This window comes from Mya arenaria, chromosome 13 (assembly GCF_026914265.1).
Source record: "Mya arenaria isolate MELC-2E11 chromosome 13, ASM2691426v1".
Lineage (NCBI taxonomy): Eukaryota > Metazoa > Mollusca > Bivalvia > Myida > Myidae > Mya > Mya arenaria.
Window position 1 is genome coordinate 39,857,689 of NC_069134.1, and position 15,902 is coordinate 39,873,590.

General features: G+C 35.3%; 1 protein-coding gene across 1 annotated transcript in view; it reads right to left on the minus strand.

Moving 5' to 3' along the window:
* The window catches only part of LOC128214176 (proteasome adapter and scaffold protein ECM29-like), a 50,740-nt gene that overhangs the window by 9,625 nt on the left and 25,213 nt on the right, over positions 1-15,902 (minus strand). The window contains 16 exon segments of the mRNA XM_052920515.1: positions 1,250-1,293; positions 1,826-2,037; positions 2,865-2,933; positions 3,683-3,811; positions 4,641-4,707; positions 5,117-5,208; positions 6,714-6,780; positions 7,274-7,363; positions 7,645-7,704; positions 8,433-8,592; positions 9,046-9,167; positions 10,013-10,166; positions 10,673-10,752; positions 11,943-12,113; positions 12,777-12,894; positions 14,684-14,867. Of these exon segments, the coding sequence (XP_052776475.1) occupies positions 1,250-1,293; positions 1,826-2,037; positions 2,865-2,933; positions 3,683-3,811; positions 4,641-4,707; positions 5,117-5,208; positions 6,714-6,780; positions 7,274-7,363; positions 7,645-7,704; positions 8,433-8,592; positions 9,046-9,167; positions 10,013-10,166; positions 10,673-10,752; positions 11,943-12,113; positions 12,777-12,894; positions 14,684-14,867 (1,819 nt within the window).

Genomic DNA, 15,902 nt, shown 5'->3' on the forward strand with positions numbered 1-15,902 from the left:
CCTACTGACCCTTTATAAACCTTTTACCTAACCACTAACACCTAACCGCTTGACTTACTGACCCATTTATAAACCTAACACCTAACAGCTTGACCTACTGACCCTTTTATAAACCTTATACCTAACCACTTGACCTACTGACCCTTTATATACCTTACACCTAACCACTAGAGCTACTGACCCTTTTATAAACCTTATACCTAACCACTAGACCTACTGACCCTTTATAAACCTTTTACCTAACCACTAACACCTAACCGCTTGACTTACTGACCCATTTATAAACCTAACACCTAACAGCTTGACCTACTGACCCTTTTATAAACCTTATACCTAACCACTTGACCTACTGACCCTTTATAAACCTTACACCTAACCACTAGAGCTGCTGACCCTTTTATAAACTTTATACCTAACCACTAGACCTACTGACCCTTTATAAATCTTACACCTAACCACTAGAGCTACTGACCCTTTTATAAACCTTACACCTAACCACTTGACCTTCTGACCCTTTTATAAACCTTACACCTAACCACTAGAGCTACTGAACCTTTTATAAACTTTATACCTAACCACTAGACCTACTGACCCTTGATAAACCTTACACCTAACCACTAGAGCTACTGACCCTTTTATAAACTTTATACCTAACCACTAGACCCACTGACCCTTTATAAACCTTACACCTAACTACTTGACCTACTGACCCTTTTATAAACCTAACACCTAACCACTAGAGCTACTGACCCTTTTATAAACTTTATACCTAACCACTAGACTTACTGACCCTTTTATAAACCTTTTACCTAACCACTAGACCTACTGACCCTTTATAAACCTTACACCTAACCACTTGACCTACTGACCCTTTATAAACCTTATGCCTAACCACTAGACCTACTGACACTTTTATAAACCTTACGCCTAACCACCAGACAAACTGACACTTTTACAAACCTTACACCTAACCACTTGACCTACTGACCCTTTTATAAACCTTACACCTAACCACTAGACCTACTGACACTTTTATAAACCTTACACCTAACCACTTGACCTACTGACCCTTTTATAAACCTTATGCCTAACCACTAGACCTACTGACACTTTTATAAACCTTAAACCTATAAGCTTGACCTACTGACTCTTATAATCCTTATACATAATAACGAGAGAAAGGGCAACGACTCAGAAAACACCATACACAAAATAATGTTTGTTTGCAGTAGGGTATGGAGATGCTTACCTGCAGGACTTGCACACTGTTTGGAGAGCATGTAGAAGGGCCTCCTGTAAACAGAAGAAAAATGTACAATATACAAACTTTAAAGCAGCTTAGATGTATTAAACCTTGAATACATTTATGTAAACGATAATTCTACACAGTCTGTTATGTAACTTTTAAGAAAGCCAACTTTATTATCTTATCAACGTTACGGCCATGCATCAGGGCATAACTAAGAACAGAAAAAATGATAAGTTGACTTTCAAGGTGCTTAACTTTCAAGGTGCTTAAATTAAAGTCACACTTTGCAATTATTCTCCAAGCTTGGATACTAGAAACCCACAAATCAGATGTGCTGCCAGTTTTTTGGCCATCTACTGACCATGGCTAATGTGCAAACCAAAGCTTGGAGACTCTACACCAAGTTGTTCAATAGTCATTGATTGAAAACTAAAGTGTGACACAGATGAGAAAGGATAACAATGACGCTCGACAAAGTTACCCCTTTGAGTCAGCCATACCTCACGGATGACACAAAAACTCATGCCCAAAGAATCCTAACAAAGTATATTGAGAGCCCCAAAATCAAAGTCTCACCTTCCCAGCCCATGTTCGCCCCTGTAGACCTAGAAGAAGGGCTTCAATAAGGTTCCCAAGATGTGGTGGCCCTAATTTAGCCCCTAATTTGTCAGCCACAGTGGATATTGCCCGGGCGGCCTGAGCTTTTGTTGCCCATGACTGGGACTGGATCGTCTCCTGGAGTAGGGATACAATCTCTGCCAGGTATAGCTTGATGCCTCCCTCGGTACCTGAAATATGTAATTAAGAAGTTTATATTGTAGTATTCATTAATAAAAAGATTCAACAATGAAAGATAAATGACTGATAAATGAAGTTAAGAGATGTTGCAAAAATTATCGCATGGTATATGTACCCTTATTAGAAATCAATACAAAGCCTAGTGATATAGTCAAAAGAAAATATTAACTGTCACTGAAAGTGACATTTGCCCTTGAAATGTGTCTTTGAATTCACCAACACCAGGCCTCCATTTCATCAAGATAACAAGGAGCAGTTTCGTTCCTAGGAAAGATTTTTCAACACAAGTATGGCACTGTTTGAACTCCTTTCCATTTACAAAACAGCTCCCAGAATCCTTGATGAAACGACCCTCTGCTTTAAGTATAAATAATGTTTGCCCTCCTTCAGACCTTTAGCGGCATAATCAAATGCAATCATTTCAGAAATGTTCAGGTGGTAGAAAATATCTCCAAAGACTCTGTGTTTATTTCCGGTCATTTTGGGGGCCGAAATTCTACCCCATTCCTCTCCTGAGAAAGAATATATTTTCCCCTGTCCATGTAAAAAAAATCCCCTTTAATATTTTACATTTCTTTTAGCAATAGTAGCAATATAGTGCCATTCATGAATATTACCATTACCATAGCTTTGTTGAATAAAAGGTCTGACCACAAGTTGAACATTATATGAACCATGTTAGTATTATTTCCCTTGATGCAAAAACGACACTATTTTTCACCTATCAAAAGGCCCTGCCATCATTCCTTTAAATGTGGAAAAAAACAAACATTGAGGCTGTACCCCTAGATTAATGTAACAATGAAAATCTGTGTACCTGGTGTGACCTCGGTCCACACTTCCTCCCAGAGTGAAAGACTATCATCTCCCTTGTTACTGCTACCATCTGAAGTTAAAGAATAAACAAACTAACATACCCGGTATTCATTTGAAGTACTTTAATGATCTTGTTGAAACAATTTTTCTTCAATGATTTCAAGTATAAAGGCAGAACCAACAAGCATTACTCATATTTTCACTAAAAATGAGAACAAACATACATGATTTGTACTTACACTCGCACATGTTATTGTAAAATGCACTTTTTTTGTATGACAAAATAAAGTGTGACAAATGATTAGGAGTGTTTAATCTAAGACACCAAAAGCTTTAACCCTTCAGCAAATGTTGATATCTGCTCAAGACCACAATTTTAATTACCGCTAGCAATGCTAATAATCACTTAATTACAGCTTTATTTGATGCCTGATTGGTTAATTGACATTATCACTTGATTTAATCATTGTATTCTTAAGAGGTCAAAATAGCTACTACTTTTGTTACAGTCCCAGTGGCCTGGTGGTTTAGGGGTTGGTCTTCTAATTTATTCTAGACTTGACCGGAGTGGGTTCGCACCCCACTAAAACCAAAATAATTTTTATACTGTAACTGTTTTTTTAAAGCAATTTCAATATATTAGAATAAAATAATGTTAAAATAATGTGTTTTCAGGTGTATTACCATGAAAACTAAATTTCGGTCCAAAAACATGAGCGAGTACCTATAAATGGGGTTGGGGTGGTAGAGGGAGGGTTTTTTTGATTCTTGGTAAACCGAGCCAAAAATCTTGAGATGTGACAATATGATGTTTCTGACCTTTTGCCAGTTCGTGCATGGCCAAAAATGCCAGTGGCATTGTCAATGAGGCGTGACGTTTCAGGATGTCAGAACTCTGTTGACTGATCGCGTGTAACGTCAGGCCACATCCATTGTGTGCTGCTTCCTCTGGAAATAAGAAAATATGACATTTATGATCGTGAAATAATACACAGAGTGAAGTGTGATGTTCAGTATGTTGGGACTCTCTGTTGGCTAATTGCGTAATAAGTCAAACAACAGCCATTGTATGCAGCCTCCTCTTGAAATGAAGTGTGATGTTTAAGTATGTCCAGACTTTGTTGGATGATTGCTTAAAATGTTAAACCACGGCTATTGTGTGCAGCCTCCTCTGGTCAACAGAAAAAATTGATTTGTGACATATTTCAAAGAAAGGATCCATTTAACTTGAGAGCGTCCTGGAGCAAACCCCAATGTTCATCTGTTGTTTTTTTGTCAGTAAAACATGTGGCCTAACTCCACAAATATTGAAGCTAGAGTTATGAATCTTGCTTTACATGTACACATGGTCTCTCTCAACATATATACCAAGTTTTATTGGAATACCTTAGAAAAACGTTTAAGTTTAAGATTTTTGCCAATGTCCATGATGACAACAATATCAAGACCACAACAATACCTTTTCTTTGTAAAACACACAAGCTAAAAATATGTTTTATACCTAAAACAAAGTCCTGTACATGGATTACTGTCTTTGATAGAGGTTTTATAAAAATAAAGATATTTAAACAGAATAAGGCAAGTGGGCTTGAACAGCCAAGCTTTCAACCTTGACCAAGCCTTTTCTAACTTAAAGATGTTATTTTAATGAAATTTGCCAAAGTTTGAGTCAATTTAATTTTCTTACTGACAATTTTTCATAAACCACAAATTTCAATATTTAAAACATTTTTAATTTCTCGAAAGGTAATCATGAGTATCAAAAATATGAACAGACCTTCTTTCTCCAGATACCAAGATCTCATTCTTGTAATCAGCTTCTCAACACTTGAATCTTTGGCTATCTGAAATGTTACTCATTTTTAGGCAAATGTTTAATGGAAACATTCATAGGACAATATGCAGTTTTATGACATGCACTTGCTTGACATTGACGTCATTTCACCCTACAAATTTAGAGTCAAACTATCACTGAAAATTAAATAAAATCTTTATTTTCGGCAATGAATGTGTCAATGATAAACAGATCTGACATTCTTTGCCAGGCACGTTAAGAGTTTTTATAAGCAATATTCCAGCCATCAAGTATACCTACAGGACTTTACGTCACTTTCAAGCCACAACTCACACGTTATTCTATTACGTGTATATTAGCACAATTGAATATTTACAAGTATAAAAGTAGGAAACTTTATGGTTTTTGTTTATTTATTTCACATGATAAAAGAGAATAGATGTTAATCTTAATCATACCCTGACAAGATGTCCTAAAGCCAGAGCGTAAGATTTTCTGACTGCCATGTTCCTGTCAGCCACTCCATTCAGAAAAGCACCCATCAGCTTGCCTGTAAACGGCAAATGTCAGTTTTTGAAGCCTAGCACTAGTAAATAAATAATCTTAGCTTTCTTAAAATTTGAGTTTCACATAGCAGGACATACTACAAGTTCTTTAGCTAAGTAATATTGTGATTTTTAAAAGTATAATTTCGAACACTAAAATGGTTCCCAAACTTGATCCTTTTGACATTTTGATAACCTCAGTTATAACAGTTATTTTTAATTTATTCAACTTTAAAAGTTTATATTTTTTAAACACAATATGTATTTACATGTTAAGTCCAGCATATAAATGAATAAAAAACATGCAATATATATTTAACCTAATGAGGCCAAGGTTTTGTTACACATCTATTTAGGGGCCATCTCATCAACGGACGGGTTATGTTACACATCTATTTAGGGGCCATCTCATCAACAGACAGGTTTTGTTACACATCTATTTAGGGGCCATCTCATCAACGGACCGGTTTTGTTACACATCTATTTAGGGGCCATCTCATCAACGGACGGGTTTTGTTACACATCTATTTAGGGGCCATCTCATCAATGGACGGGTTTTGTTACACATCTATTTAGGGGCCATCTCATCAACGGACGGGTTTTGTTACACATTTATTTAGGGGCCATCTCATCAACGGACGGGTTTTGTTACACATCTATTTAGGGGCCATCTCATCAACGGACGGGTTTTGTTACACATCTATTTTGGGGCCATCTCATCAACGGACGGGTTATGTTACACATCTATTTAGGGGCCATCTCATCAACGGACCGGTTTTGTTACACATCTATTTAGGGGCCATCTCATCAACGGACGGGTTTTGTTACACATCTATTTAGGGGCCATCTCATCAACGGACGGGTTTTGTTACACATCTATTTAGGGGCCATCTCATCAACGGACGGGTTTTGTTACACATCTATTTAGGGGCCATCTCATCAACGGACGGGTTTTGTTACACATCTATTTAGGGGCCATCTCATCAACGGACGTATGAGAAAATATCACAAGATAAAAATATCAAGTCTGATATTACAATAGAATAACAAATTCAGTTGAGTGTAACTTGCAATTCAAATAAACTTTATATAGGCAACTATTTAAAAAAATCAAAGACATGAGTTTTAACCCTTTACTTCATGTAAACCTAAGCCATTTCAGGCTGCCAGTGTATGGCTTATCAGTTCATATCAGTACCCCTACTTCATAGGAGATTATTGATATTATTGGAATTTTAACCCTCATGTATTACAAACCTATTTTCTTAGTATTTCTTTTGGTTTAATCAATAAGTCATCAATGTAAAGTTTATAGAGAATTAAATTTCCAATCCAGTCATATAAATTTTATTTTGTTATCTATGAATACTTGATAGGTGATAAAATTTGAACAAAAAATTGTTTTGAAATATATATCATTACTACTTGAATTACTGAAAAAACGATGGTATGACAGACAGCCATATTTCCCACAGTAGGCTGTACGAACAATGTAGTGTAATTACTATACCTGTGTGTGGGGTCAGATCCTTCGGACATTGATGTACCAGGGAGACAACAAAGTGGGAACAAGCTGCCTGAAATTGATATTTTTTGCTGTAAAAACTAGAATAAACTCAAAAGAACACCACCCAAGGATACCAATCTTCATCCATTTTATTCAGTAAATAAAGAGGGCATAACTCAACAAGTATTTTACTGCCCATGTATATTGCATTCTCGTACGCCAAAGCAATGATGCTATTTGTATAACGTCAAACCTCTGATGAATGAAAATGGTGTATTTTCAATGTGATCATGCGTATCAAGTTCCATGTTAGTACATGTATCTCTGGTTTCAAAGTTATGGCCAATATTAAAGTGTTGTTTTGCACAACAACAACTTCACCAGGGCTATGTTTTATGATAAGTTAAAATTTAGACGGCTTTCATGCCGGTAAATAGACCATAAAGACATATAAATGTATTTGCAAACTAACAGTAAATTGTGTTAAAATCATTCTAAAGTCATTGCATTCATTAAGATTTCAGCTAAATTGAGAGCCATTTTATTGAATCAATCCAGCATACCTTTGTCCCTACACCTATACCGCTCTTGATGAGCTCTGTAAGTCTTGGCACCATCTCCGGTAAAACACTCTCATCCACATACTGTACACACTGAAACGATAGTAAAAGTTTGATTTTACCTTAAGGTTTTGTGGCAGTAAAACGGGCTTACAGACATTGACAGTAAACTGAACAATTTTCTGTCTGTCAAAAGCAATCCTGTTTAGCACCTTCATCAAGTTCAATACTACATTTCATCATTGCAAACCAATTAAAACTTTTACATTTATACAGCCAACCAAACAAACTCTTAATATACATATCACACTTTATTTTACTTTGATATAAGTTTTATCATACAACCCGGTCATATAAACAAGCAAAACCCATACCAAGTTGACAGTTTCCATCATTGGAGACATTTTTGAAGCCATAATTCTGGCGTTGTCAAGCTGGAAAATATAAAAATTTAAAAAAATCAGTTGTAATTATATAAAATGCTTCCAAACCTAAAACTGTAGCTCACTGAAACAAATAAATCATTTACAATTCCAATTTAGTTCTCTACAAACATCATGAACTAAAGTTTGCATCAAAGTATGATGTAATATTAAAAACTGGCATATGTTCATATTCTAGATTAACAGAGATTTATAAAGCAAAATGATTTCAGTAGGTTTCCAGATAAATTTTACGCCACCATTTTTAAACATTCATTTCAACAAACATTTAAGTTTTTAAGAACATTACTAATGCTACGTTCAAAATTTCACAATTCATGTATAGTTAAGAACAGTGCATCATCAGATACCCCTGATTCAATACATAGCTACACTTTCCTGTGTACTGTAGGCAATTTGGATACAAAAATCTTGTCATCATGAATGAATAATTAATGAGCCAGTTTCATTGGATTTCAGCACAGAAACCTCTCAAGAAATCTGACTCTCACATATGCACACTCTTACTTATGTTTTCCAGTAGAAAAAGTAAAAATTGTAACATGCGATTTTATTTGAAAAAGATTTGTTGCTCTGCCTCATGCATATTCATATTAATGAGAATTTGTCAGTCAATTTTTCCACGGTATGTATGAAGTGTAAAAGAAGAATGTACCATGGTTATAAACAATGTGTATTTTGATAAGGCCACAAAAAAAAAAGTGACTAAGGCCACTTACCCTGTGCTGTGTTTCCTCATTTGAGACTCTCACACTTAGGTAGTTCATAACCTGAGGTTCCAGACCACTAATTGCCTCGAGCAGGGCTGTAACTAACACAGGGATATGGGGCTTCAATAGCACTCCCGCATTCTTGCTGATCTTCAAGATTGTTGATAACCTAGGGTAGAAATGTACACTTTAGTGGTTCATGGCCTGAGGTAACAATCCACTAATTCCCTCAAACAAGGCTGTAACTAACACAGAATTATGGCGATTCAATAACCCTCCGACATTATTGCAGATCTTTAAGTTTGTTGATAACCATAGTTATAAATGATCTATTTAGTGGTTCAAGACCTAAGGTTAGAGCCAACTAATTGCCTAAAACAGGGCTTCAACAGGGATATGGGGCTTTAATAGCCTTACAGAATTCTTGCTGATCTGCAGGATATTTTTAGCCGAAGTAGATATGCACACACTATTACTTTAATTTTGATCGTTTCCGGCTCCTATCTCTTCAACGTTGAACAAAGACCAACGATAAAATATCAAACTGGACCTTAATTCTTGTTGGAACAGTGCTTGAGTTAACAATGGTTAAATGTATCTTTAAACATATCTTCTAACTTACCCTAAAGCTCTGACTTCTGACACAGGACTTTGAAGGCCACACTTGAGCAGACAAGGCAGGACCACAGTTGTGGCCCTTTCCCCTACCTTTCCATAGCTCACATCACATATTTTTATAGATGCCTGGAGATAAACACAAAATAAGTTGAGAAAATTGTTAAATATGCTAAAAACAAAAATAACTTCATACTTTTCATATAATCAGTATCCAGTTGAGATTATTACTCGGTATTTCCGCAGCTTTGATGACACTTGCCTGATTATCATGTCACACCTGCTGACACAATTCCCAGAAATCTGGGCCGATAGTCTTAAAAATCTGATTCAAGTGGTTTAACTTAGTGGATAAATGATATGCAAGAATATGAAAATAAGCAAGAAAAAAGTCAAAACAATAAATCCATATGAATAAATATGATGAAAAAATACAGGATATTTGAAAATATTGCTTGGGCCTAAAAAAAAACAACATTTGGTTAGGGTTATCCGACCCTACCTACGGAATAGGCGCCGACCCTACCGTTTTTATAATCAGTTTGAAAAAAAAATAAAAAATGGAAAAAAAAAATGAAAAAAAAAAAAAAATCTTTTTTTTTTATTGGTTTTTAAATATGTAGTTTAAAACCTTAAATGCTAATACAGGAGTTAACTTTAACACCATTCTCCAATGATGAAAATGACATTCTTATATAAAGCCTAATAAAAAAAAAAAAAAAAAAAAAAAAAAAAAAGCCTACCTACCCTACCTATTTTTGAATAGGATGTAACCCTAACCAAACAATTTTCTTTTTAGGCCTTGTTATTTGTTCTATGTTTTGTTATATTGCTCTCACATAACATCGAGCCAACAGGAGTGATTAATATTATAACTTGCTTCACAATCGTTGTAAAAAAAATAAGTTTAAACCATCATAACTTGCTTGCTTCACAATTGTTGTAAAATAAATAAGTTTAAACCAAACACTCACTCTGCTGAGGGTATTACAGGCCAGCTCGGCAGCTTTGCGTACACTTTCCTTGATATCATCTAGCACTCGCAGACACGATTCCCACAGTTCTGGTAAACTCTCCACCACATCGTCAAGGGCATGACCTCTCAAAAGGTCATGGACCGCCAGGCAACTGTTCAAAGTGATTTAACATTGAAAAATATTAGAAAATTACCTTTTTCATAGTGTCATGTTATCTATATAACTATAATATAAGTATATTGCATATTAAAAATGCCATTAATGTTCAATATCTCATATAAGTATGTCAAGATCTCATAAAATTAATATCATTATCACAATGAATTAATATCAATGGCAAACTAAACTATTATCATTATGAATATCACATAAAATTATGATCAATATTGAAAGTGAACGCCTTAAATGCTAAACTCAAGAGTGTTGTTTTACTCAATATAAACACTGATCGTTGACATTTCAAAAATATCTACACCTACAGTGATCAAAATTTTCACTTACTTTGAAGGTAAAGGCATATTGAAACTTTTTTCCGCCTAGCAAAACATCTTTGTATGATTTATATAGAGTTGGAAGACCTTTTTCTTTTTGGATTTTACAGAAGAATATAGAAATATGGAAAAGTGATTTAAAATCAAAATTTCTAAGACTACCTACCTTGACTCCCTGATCCTCCACTGATTGTTGGTGAGGTTGGTTAGCAGGTCGGCCAGTATCTCCTTCATGTACTTGTCAACCTGGGCGTACATGAGAATGAAAATGTTAGTAATATTTCCTTTATATCACAAGTTGCTTTTATTCACTCAGATCAAAGCCAAGTCTGCTTCTCTCCCATGACAGCTTTAAAACTTTTTTTTTTAAATCAAATGTAACACATCTTCCTGTTGACTGAAAAAAGACAATTATTGGTCCCAGAAAACAAAATGGGTTTTCTTACTGTACTCAATTTCAAAGTTTAATGTAAATACGTATTGCAAAAACTTTATTGTACAAAGGTCTCCAACCCATACACAAACACAGTTACATTAATATATTACAACTACTGTGAAATCATTATTGTTTGTGGGACATTAATGTTCGTGGTTTTCGTGGGTTGGGTGATCCATGAATTCAAGTTCCCACGAAATATAGACCTTTTATTCACTCTTTCAATTGCCATGTTACGTACATAACCCAGTATATTCTTTATAGAGGTCGCAGTATACAGCGGTATGCAGCGTAAATACCAAACTCACTGTATATCTGACTATTATTGTGTTGTTAATATATTCTATCTGCCAAAATTAATTCATTGTGGTTTTTTTATGAACCAAATGACAGAAACCATGCTTAAACGTGTGCTGTATATGAAAATCTCCAGGTTTACAAGATGTGTGTGTTGAGTATCGGTACTCTATTTTTTTTTCTTTAATGAAATATTTAATCGATTACATTGATTGTTTACTCAAATATATGCACATTATCTGTGTTTTCACAGTTTGCATATTCAGGGAGCAGCAAAATTCTTAATTGGAATTCAGAGGCTTCGCCTTTCTATATCTTTGATCAGGGTGAATCTTCTTTTATGACTTAATTTCCAATTAAATCGATAATAGACATGGGTATATGCTCTAATTGGCATGTCGTACCACTATAGCAAGTGTCATAAAGAGTTTGACAAAGAAGAAAAAATGACGTGCCCAGCGCATGGAGATTATGCAGACACTTTAGGAGATTCGTAGTTTCAAATATTTTTTTCAAAAACGAAAAAACCACGAACTCAAGTACCCACGAAAATGTAAACATTCGGAAAATGACGAAATTTCATGCCAAAGAATATAAATGATTTCACAGTAACATATCTCTGTAATATTGCTTCAAGATTCTTCAAGTTCCAGGGCAATCATTTACAGTGTTTTTGTCATCATGCACCAAGGCTGTAACCTACCGTGTTTTTGTTATCCTGCACAAGGGCATTCCAGATGGATGTCATCGCCTGCTGAATCTTCATGTTAGGGTCAAACTGGTAGCGGTACAGTCGGGGCACAATCTGGGGCAGAAAAGGGGCTAACTGCTCTCCAGCCTGGGCTGCTATAGTGGTGAAACCAAATGCTGCTCCCTGAATATGACAAAATATGAGGATAAACTTGTAGATTAAAACTGCTATCTGTAAAGTCTGTGTTAGGAAAGGAGCCAGCTTCTCCCGTACTTAGACTCATATTGTGCAAAAAACCAAATGATGTCCCCTGAAAATGGTATTTTTTTTAAATGAATTCAAACTCTTCACATTAATGCCAGGTATAATTTGAGGCAGAAATGAGGCTAGCTAGCCTCCTGTCTGGTCTGCTATTATAGTGAACTTAAATGCTGCAAATTACAATAGAAATTAGTTAATCATCTATAGTTTAAGAAGTGCTCCAATGCCTATCTTGCTGCAGAAATTGGGCGAACTGCTCCTTCATCTTGTTAGTGATTTCATTGAAACCAATTGCAGGTTCCTCCTGTTCTAAATGCTGATCCTTCATTTTTTTTAAACAAGACTTGTGGTGTTTGTATTTATTTGTGTGGAGTTTATACATGTGTCTCTAGTTAATTGTCGTTTAAGCCCTTGCCTTTTACCTCATGACAGGGTTTATTTTTGAATGTTCCACTTCTGGCTTGTCCATGTAGGTTACACTGTATTATTGTCAAACATAATGCAGCTGAAATGCCTCAATCTAATTGTGCAGAAAAGCTTGTGAAATGCCTCAAAATTCATGGTATTCTTTTTCTAAACACCTACCTTTCTAGAGTTCCACATGGCATGATGGTTAGCGAGATGCATGAACTTGTAGATCAGATCTGGCTGGTTGAGCTCATTGGCGATAGAACACAGTTCCTTGTAAGTAGAGAGGCCGCTTCTGAAAAGTTGTTAAGACAAATCATAAGAAAATCAGGACATTTCAAGCAGGAGTAATAATTACAAGTTTTGTGTCATGTTCAAAAACATGACGTAACATCGAGTTGAATATTTATATCAAAGAATTGGATTTCCCTCATACAAACACTCAGAGAATGCACCTCACTTATGCCAATAGATGCAAACAAATGCTAAATTTTTCGTATTTAGTTTCAAAGTTAAAATTACATATCGTCCCCTTAGTGCAATAACTCAATAACTGCATATAGATATAGAAGCAGATATTGAGTTCTTGCACCAAGGTGACGATATATTGGGCATCTAAGGACACTTGTAACCCAAGATAGGCCATTTAAAATACTAACAATGGCCTGATTGTTCAAAACTTTGATAAAGTTAACAAGTTTGTTCCTCATTTAGTTAGTTCATTGTTAGCTTTGAAATGTTTTTTGTACAGGCAGCTTAATGGATACAATTGTGATCTGCAGTATTTCTAACTAGATTTGAGAACACTTTTTCAGCTGTACTTGTTAAATTCAAATACTGTGAAATCATTAATGTTCGTGGGCATGAAATTTCGTGGTTTGCCGAAAAAAAACAATTTCGTGGGTACTTGAATTCGTGGATTTTCATTTTTGAAAAAAAAATAATCAAAGATGCGATCGTCCTTGATCGTCTGCATAATATCCACGCGCTGGCCCGTGATTTCCGTGTTCTACGTCACTCGGTTTATGACACTCGCTAATGTGGTACGACATGCCAATTTGTGCATATACCCATGTCACTTATTGATTTAATTGGGAATAAAGGTAATAAAAGAAGATGTACCCTGATCATAAATACAGATAGGGGAAGCCATTGAATGCCAATTAAAAATTTTGCAAACTGTGAAAACACCGAAATGGTGCGTATATTGTCACGTCCGGTGCATAGTAACCTTTAATGTACTAGTAATCGATTAATTATTTCATTAAATAAAAAATCGAGTACAGACACTCATCACGCACATCTTGTAAACTTGGAGATTTTCATTAACAGCACACGTTTAAACACATGCTTATAACTGTCATTTGCTGCTTAAAACACATTTAATTGATTTGGTTCATTATTTGTTAAAGGCAGTTATAATGTATTAACAGAATAATGATCGTAAGTTATACAGTGAGACAGGTTTTAACACTGTATACTGCGACCTCTGTAAATAATATACTAGAGTATGTACTTAACAAGGCAATTGAAAAAGTGAATAAAGGGTTTATATTTCGTGGGATCTTGAATTCGTGGATCACCCAACCCACGAAAACCACGAACATTAATGCCCCACGAACATTAATGATTTCACAGTATATGAGCCTATCATAAAATAGCTCACCTTTTAGAGTTAACAACGATGCCGTAAATAATGTTGTTAACTTAAACAAAGTTTTTAATGATCAGCTCAATATCACAATAATAGCATATAATATAATATAATTAAAGGACAAGTCCAAACTTTGAAATAGCTGACTTTATTATCTTGCCAATGTTTCACCCTTGCCGACCTTCATCAGGGCATATCAAACAACAGGAAATGACTTTGATGTCAAGAACATTTAAAATGACGTCAACAATGTTAATATATTTGGGTGTAATATTTGACATCACAGGATCATAGCAGTAAATGAAACATAGCACTTGTATACTGCAATGATGCAAGAAACATAATATAGACTAGTACTAACAGTAACAGCAGAAAGAAGAAGAGATCTAAAATGTAGCATTGAGTATTACACAAGAAAACAAGTTCCTACCCTTCTGGTGTTTTGCCAATGCTTCCCTCCTCAAACACCTGAGTGTCTGCCGAGACCGTCTGCTGTTTACGTTTCCCTGTCATCAGCGTGTCCACGAGCTCTGAGACTAGTGCAGACTTCTGTTCAGTGGAGCATATCTCGTACACCAGGCCGAGGCCTTTGGAGGAAATGTCCTGGGTCAAGTCTGTAATTGGAAACGGTAGGTAAACTTTTAAAATCATACCACATAAGCCTGTTAAATATCCATTTCAAGATGTTGTAATTGTTGTGAATAACAGTAAGGATGTCCTGAAAAGTGAAACTTTGAAAACAGAGCAATTGAGACTCTGAATTTTTTATATAGAGGATAACTGTTTGCTTCAGTGTAAGATTGTAATATATTTAACCGAGTTAGCACCAAAAGTTATATTTCACAAATGGCATAGCAGCAAGTGATATATTCACTTTTGGTGTTCACAAAGTGTAATATATGGTTATATAACAATGAACAAACAAAATTTTTAGAAAGTACCATATTATATCATGTATAGGACGCTAGCATAGATAGGACGCAGGCAAAAAATAGTTGAAAAAAAAACAAAAAAAACGGGTAAAACCCCTTAATATATAAGATAGGACGCAGCGGAAATTTGTCAAAATCGGAGCCGAAAATAGAGGTTGGTAAAGTATTTATAACATATATTGAAGTAAAAAAATAAAAATTGTATATAAGGCATATTTCGATAACTGGCTTTTGTATTTCGATAATTATCGTCATATTTCGGTAATTTAGTGTACACAACAATGATATAAGTCTTGACATTTTGAGAACATTCACGCATATTATAAGACTTATACAAATGCCGTAATAGTCCCGACATGCCTTCTGACTGACAGTCAACCGTTGCAATAGTCCCGACATGCCTTCTGAATGACAGTCAACCGTTGCAAAACTGTGTATTGTCAAAACTGATGATTGTTTTGATAAGGCTTGTCGCTGCGCGGATTAAAGCATGTCAGGCATAATTAATGCGTGTCGGTAATTATCCTTGCCAGCGGAAGGCACGACGGGTATAGTGCAAACAAACAACCATACGGTATTACCTTCTCAATAGTTTGTTCTATTGATGTTTTTCTAATGACAGACAGCCGGTGTTTTTCATACCTTCGCACATTTGAAAAGATTTGATAGTGACAATAATGCTACTTTGCGTTATGCACATTCCTTTATTTTTTTAAA